Here is a 7,340-nt window from a genome sequence, read left to right as displayed (position 1 = left end):
ATGAAGATCAAGACTTGAGAAGAAATGTTGCTGGAAGGTGAACACCCAAAGCTGTCGAATGCTGACAGCCAAATCCACTGGTTGTCCCTGCAATAATAAAATCCAAAGATACTTCTAGTTGCAAATGCCAAAGTCAAAGATGTTGTTCTTCACAAATGTTTAAGCTGCAATGCTACTACAAAATGTGAAGAAGCCAAAGCTTAATCAAAGCTAAGCGATAGTTGTTGCAACATTATGAAGTTGAAGCTGAAGAAGACAAAGAAAGAAGAGAAATAAGATTACTACAAGATGCAACTCAACATTTATCATATACATCTTTGTAGAATCTTGTAAAAGCAAGGAGTTGTTGCTCATATCTTGCTCAACACTTTTGTGTTGTATTTGTACTTAAATCTTTTGTGTAATATGCTTTTAAGAAGGAATCATTTAAACACATATGATAACCAATTTCTATTGATTGTTCCTTGAGTGACTAGTCTTAGTCTGTAAACTCAAGAACACAATGACAGTTTGTCATGGTGGAAAATCTTCTTTAGGGGACCATTTGGGTCATAATTCTTAAAGGAGTTGTTGATCGTTATATCTCTTATTGGATTAGTTGGGTCAGAATTCTTAAGGGATCACTAACATAATTGATCAATATTTGGTTGTTAGTCACCGGGAGTTGGCCTGTGCAATTGTAATCATTTCTATGATTAGTGGATTAAGTTATTTTCTAACGCAAAATCACCTTGGCAGATGGATAGGACTAACATTTTCTAAGGGGAACCTGGATAATTGAATGTGTCATCTTTTCTTTATTGTATTCTTTAATGTTTATCTTAAACAAATATTTTTCTAAAAGGGCAAATTTTTTGAAAACCCAATTCAAACCCCCCTTTCTTGTGTTTTTCTCTACCTTTACTATTCACCTAGTGTATTCAATAACTGAGGGTTAGATACATAGATTTAACTATAAAATCACTCGTTCATTAAGTTGTACCCTAAATCTTACTCATCTTCATCCCTTCCTAACTCGTTAACATCAATCTTTGAGAGAGATTACAAGACAGAAAAAATCTTCAAGTTTTCTTAACTAGTTAAGAAATCTTTCAAAGTTATTTGTTGTTGTTCTTCTAACACCAATCCTTGAACAAAACATTTATTTATTCTTGCAATCTATTTCACATAATGGTATTGTTGTCGTTGTTTTCACCTCATATAAGACCACATATTTTGAAATAACTTTTCGATATTGTCAGTCAAAGAAAACATTCTATAATTTATTGCTTTCCACGACTGACAATACTGAAAATTTATTCATAATCATACTGATAATATATTGCAAGCAACATCTTGCAAAATTTATTTTGAATATAGTTCTTTGTTTGAATATTGCAACACACAAAGAAATTAGTGAAATGGTAAAAAAATTGAAAAAATATACAGTACATGTTACTTCATTTTTTTAATAGAAATAATCTATTACCTCAGTGGATTAAAAAAGTGAGGGGAATATTTTATTTTACTTTTTATTTAAAAAAGAAATAACATTTTACCTCGATTTTATGTCACAACCGAAAAGAAAAGTAACTCAATTTTGTCTCATATATCTTTGTCGTCTATTTATAAAGTAACAACGTTCAAAAAATTGTCAACACATTAATATACAAAAAATACTCTACATCCAATTAGAACACGAACACCATCATTATAGATCGAGGTCGCTACGTTTTAATACTCAAATATTAATAATGAAAGTATTTGACATAACAAAAAGAAGTTAAAGAGGCTCGAAAAAGATCTATAAATAGATTGCAAGAGCAGAACAAAATTTAGTTTAAGGTTGATTTTCTTACATAATCTCTTATCATGTAAGTGAAAATTTATTTTATTTATCTAATCTTCTTTTATGTTATATGTCATTCGTAGTAGTGCTTTTATTTTACCCAAAATAATTAAAATCGGATCGAACATTAAACTGGTATAGATAGGAATTTAAGTGTTAAAGGTTTAACTGGAGTAAGCTCATTAATAAAAAATATTATATTTTTTTATTAATTTTAATATATTACACATAGTAAAATATTATATTAAATAAAATATATAATATTTATAAGTTTATAACATTTAAAACTCAAAATATTTAATTTTAATGTAGAAAAGTTCTAAACACCAAATAAAACCTTTTATTATTTGTTGGATAAGAATAATAATAATAATATATTTAATTCAATACATAAGAATAAGATTAATGTTGATGTATCATAAGAATAAAAATAATATTTTTAAATTTGTTGAATTGATTTTGCCATATTTATCTTTTAAGAATGTAAAGTTGAGTAAATATTCTATTTATCTTTTAAAAATGTTAAATTTAGTAAATACTCTGGTCCCATATTACTAACAGTGAGACAAAGTGTAAAAAATTTAATTATATAAAGTACTATATGTGAACAAATGGTAAGGTATCAAAGGTGTATGATGGTGGCAAGATTTGTTGCATGACTTACACTTTGCTCATAATAAGCCTTGAATGCTTAGTGGTATTAAAACCATATTGCTATAGTAATAAATACTTTTGGAAATTTGGTCCTGTATTTTCATCTTTGTAAAACGTCGGTTCTTCCGGTTGAGTGGGTTTTTAGTCGGTTCTTCCAATTTTGAGTATGTTGATTTTACCTCACTCATTAAAATAATTAATTTTCTTATTTTAAATTCAAATAATTACGATCTCTTAAATTTTTGTATTGAAAACTGAAAACCTACCCATTTCTTAGTTACATAAAGTTTATATAGATTTTATCATTACAGTTTTTCAAAGGTATGTTGGTCATTTTCTCACCAAAAATTAATTATATGTTTATTTTTTAATGACTTGTAATTTATATTTTTAACTAATATTATCTTTAATTAATGAATTAAATAAATGTATAATTTTTTTTATATAAGCTAAAAAATTATTGAAAAAAAAGAAAATTGTGGACAAAAACCTATTCCAAGGAAAATAAATAAAACAAAAATAAAAGTAAAGTAAAATAAAATTAAAATTAAAATTAAAAGCAGACAACCCTTCTTATTATGTTGGTTTTCTATTATTTGGGTAATTACATGTAACTAAAATTTCTTTAACATATTTATTTATTTTCTTAAAGATCATTTTTATAAAATATTATTCATTTACGGTATAATAATTATGCAACTGCTTGTAACTTTTAATTTACTTAATAAAAATTGATATTATTTGATTAAACACTGTCACTAAAATTCAAATCTTAAAATTCATAATTGTGTGTTTGTAAATTTGTAATGATTATTATCATTTTGTTCAAAGATAGAAATGAATAATTATACAAATTTTTGATATTTGTCTACATATGTTTAGTTTCTCACACATTGTTATCATTCAAACTATGCAGTTTCTCTAAATCTTGAGAAAGTTAAAATGTACATTACCATTCGTACCAATACTAGTATATAGGAATATCGAACATAATTATTATTTTTCATTTCATCACTAAAAAATAAAACAAAAACAAAATATATATATATATATATATATATATATATATATATATATATATATATATATATATATATATATATATATATATATATATATATATATATATATATATATATATATATATATATATGCAAAAGTAGAGAAAATAAATAAATAAGAAAAAGATGGTACTCTTGTAAAAATTCAGTATCCTAAATAGAGAATTTGACGAATTATTCAAGAAAGTAGTCAGAGTTAGAATTATTTTAAACTGGTGTATTTAAGGAATTTTTTCTATAAACTAGTTAGAGTGAAAATTAATTTTAAAAAAGTGTTTATAAAAAATCTCAATATACTATATTTCCAAAATAAATAAATAAAGTATAAAAAAATGAAAATATAAATAAATAATCAAACCTTAACAATAAATAGGTCTCTGTTCTCTTTTATTTCTCTCTATCAACTTTTTCTCTTCTTTCTCTGTGTTTCTCTTGCACTTTCTCTGTAGAAACAAGAGCTTCTAAAATAATGGGAAACAGTTCAATAGCTCGTGCAGCAGTTGGAATTCTAGGTTTGTGTTTCAATCATTTTCATCTCATGTTTCTAAATTCTGTTTTTTTTTCTTGGTTATATTCATTTTTGCTATGAAAAATATACATTAAATTAAAATAATAACATGCATAGTTTTTGGGTACAAGCTTATTGGGTTTTTTTTTCTGCTGTGTTTTTTATGTGCAGGCAATGTGATCTCTTTCGGTTTGTTTTTGTCACCAGCGTAATTCCTTTATATGCTTACTCTGTTTTCTTGACATTTTCTTTGTTTATAACATTTTGCAGTTTTGGATGATATTTACTCTATTTTTATTTGAAATCTTTTATTTTTTAATAATTACAGAAAAAAAATTATTTTTAATAAATTTTTAACTGTTTTATACTAGATGTAAAGTCTGTTTAATTCAATTATTTTAAAATGACTTTTTAATATTATATAATTTTTTAAAAAATAATTTATTAAAAAACTTAAAACAAAAATTTAATTCAAAGAGTTTTTCAAAAAAAAAGTATTGTATAATTCTGTTATAAATTTTTTGAATATCTAAATTTCATATACTTATTAAAATTTGAACGGGATAATTTCATAAAAATATTTAAAACAATTTATGTGACTTTCTTTATGTTAAAATCTTTAAGAGTGAAATTAAAATAATAATACATAATTTTTGGACGAATAGCGTATATGATTGTATGACCCTCATTTTTAAATATACGGTTCATATTTTCTTCTTAGCATTTTAATACTTTCCTTTTTTCAATTTCTGATTAATTATTGATTTTGACTAATCATTTGAAACTCTTCTGTATTAAGCATATCATATTTTTTTATTATATTTTTTTATTTTTCTTATTTCTAATATTTATATTAGATTTGACTAATATCTTTATATAAGAGTAACAATAAATTTAAAATTTTGGGTTAGTTTTTCTATAACAATAATATTACTGATGATTTTATGAGGTCAAAGTTTAAACACTATGGACTTTAAAATTATAAATATGTACTATTTCAAATAAAAAAGTATTTATTTAACTCACACACCATTTATGGTAATATTTTTTCACAGTTTCAGAAGTTTCATCATCACCGTCCAATGATAAAAAAAAAAAAATTAATAAATAGGAAGCATGATTCACTTACTTCTGTTTCAAATTATATTATTTAAAATACAAATTTATTTTTACTAATTATGTAATAAATTATATAAATATGTAATTAATATAATTGAATGAATGAATATGAATGAATTGCAGTCCAACTTTCTATGGAATTATAAAGAAGAAAGCTGTAGAAGAATTCAAACCAGATCCATACTTAGCCACAATAATGAATTGTGCATTTTGGGTATTATATGGAATGCCTTTTGTGCACCCACACAGCACTTTAGTCTATACCATCAATGGCACAGGAGTTGTGATTGAAATTGTCTTTCTCACCATATTTTACATCTATTCTACCAACAAAGGAAGGGTAAATATGTCTTTTATTTCTTTATTAAAATTCTCTGTATAAAAGATTATACAATGTTAGCATTTCATGACACTACAGAAAGATCTTCTTCCTATAATTCCTATTATGTGACTCATATCTTCTTCCTAATAATTTCAGAAAAAACTAGTTCTTATTCTTGCTATTGAGACTATTTTGTTTGCGGCCGTTGTTCTGATAACAATGTTAGCATTTCATGACACTACAAAAAGATCTTTGATAGTTGGTGTTATTTCTGGTGTCTTCAACGTAATGATGTATTTCGCTCCTCTAACCGTCATGGTAAGGCTCATTTCAATTATATCATTCAAACTTGTAACAAAAATTTTAATTTATCAACATATTATGCTTTACTTATATTAATTATCTCTTGATATTATATGAACAGGTAAAAGTTATAAAAACTAAGAGTGTGAAATATATGCCATTTTGGCTCTCTCTAGCAAACTTATTAAATGGCTTGGCTTGGACAACTTATGCTATCCTTCACCCATTTGATATTTATATCTTGGTAATCAATTCATTAATTATTTATTTATTTATTTATCATTTTTTTCCTTCATTTTATATATACTAACAAAAATTAAATTATCAATGTAAATTGAAGATTAAACAATATTTTTAATTCTATAGTGAAGTCTTAAAGATAACTAATTTAATTTGTTTGTTTCTAATTTATATCAATATTTAAAAAAAAAATTTAAATCATTTTTTTACTTTTATTTTTCTTAAAATATATTGAAAAAAATGTTTTAACAATTTTGTGTATTGTTCTTGTAGATATGCAACAGCATTGGAGTAGTTTCTGGAATTGTTCAGCTTATTCTATATGCTTGTTATTGCTCTAACAAAGATGAAAACAATGAAGATGGTGATGTTGAGATGAAACCAACTAAGTAGTGTTCATTTTTTTTTTGATAAGCAAATATGAAATTAAGGAGTACAAGGGGTACTCAACCCGTCTACAAGATGCGAATCAAACAAAGTTACAACGATGCCGCACGAATGCAAGACAAAGGATCTAGGAACCAGAGCAAACTATTACAACCAGCACCCCCCTTAATCCTAGCACAGAACCAGTCCCACGCTAATGACTTAGTCATCTCCACAATTTCCCGGACCCCTTTGGTACCACCTTCGAAGAAAGTATCATTTCGCACAAGCCAAATTGCCCACACCACCGCAAACCAAAAGATAGCACCAAAGAATTTACTAACCTTACACATCATAGTTTCTTTAATTCCTTATGTCTTTACTTATTTTTATGTTTTGTCTTGTATTGAATATGAAGGAAGCACAAGAAATATTTAATAAGGGGAAGACATTTATTAATTTTGATTTAAGTTTGTAATAATATGTGAGAACATTGTCATTGCTCCTAATGGTAGCCAACTAACCATCATTTTCCAATTATATTCTTTAGTTCCTCTAACAGTCATTGATTGGCCCAATTCTTTTTTTAAGCAAGTTTCATAATAGAGAACACAAGTTCTCGAACCCGATTATAAAAGATTTGAGTAAAAAATTACTTGGAAGAGGAAAAATTACACACCAAATAAAACTTAAGAGATATAAAACAAAGGATTTTTACAAAATTCATAAAAATTACAATTTGTTTGTGTAATATTCCCGATAAAAGACCACCTCCATAACAAAACTTTGGTGTTCCAAACAACATCCAAAACGCTCCAATCCTCCTCTCTAAAAACAATCTCATTCCTAAGGATCCATAAACACCATATTGTTGCTAACCAAACACAACCTTCTTTTCCTTTTTTAACCTTCTTGTGCTTACAAAAACGACTCCACTTC

At 25.7% G+C, this 7,340-nt stretch overlaps 1 protein-coding gene across 1 annotated transcript; it reads left to right on the top strand.

Annotated features, from left to right (window-relative positions):
* The first annotated feature begins 3,924 nt into the window (after positions 1-3,924).
* LOC131647260 (bidirectional sugar transporter SWEET5-like) lies at positions 3,925-6,960 on the top strand. Its single transcript, XM_058917171.1, has 6 exons — positions 3,925-4,055; positions 4,223-4,259; positions 5,294-5,510; positions 5,649-5,810; positions 5,917-6,039; positions 6,309-6,960. Exons 1-6 carry the CDS (start codon positions 4,013-4,015, stop codon positions 6,426-6,428), a joined length of 702 nt encoding a protein of 233 aa, XP_058773154.1. The 5' UTR covers positions 3,925-4,012; the 3' UTR covers positions 6,429-6,960.
* Positions 6,961-7,340: the final 380 nt, after the last annotated feature.

Source organism: Vicia villosa, linkage group LG2 (genome assembly GCF_029867415.1).
Source record: "Vicia villosa cultivar HV-30 ecotype Madison, WI linkage group LG2, Vvil1.0, whole genome shotgun sequence".
NCBI lineage: Eukaryota > Viridiplantae > Streptophyta > Magnoliopsida > Fabales > Fabaceae > Vicia > Vicia villosa.
Note: the sequence above shows the minus strand (reverse complement) of the source record. Positions and strands in the feature narration are given on the sequence as shown.

Excerpts from the sequence above, each read along its gene's own strand:
- LOC131647260 (XM_058917171.1), top strand. The coding sequence starts at position 4,013 with ATGGGAAACAGTTCAATAGCTCGTGCAGCAGTTGGAATTCTAG. Across the intron at positions 4,056-4,222 it reads TGCAGCAGTTGGAATTCTAG|GCAATGTGATCTCTTTCGGT; the intron begins GTTTGTGTTTCA and ends TTTTATGTGCAG. Across the intron at positions 5,511-5,648 it reads ATTCTACCAACAAAGGAAGG|AAAAAACTAGTTCTTATTCT; the intron begins GTAAATATGTCT and ends TAATAATTTCAG.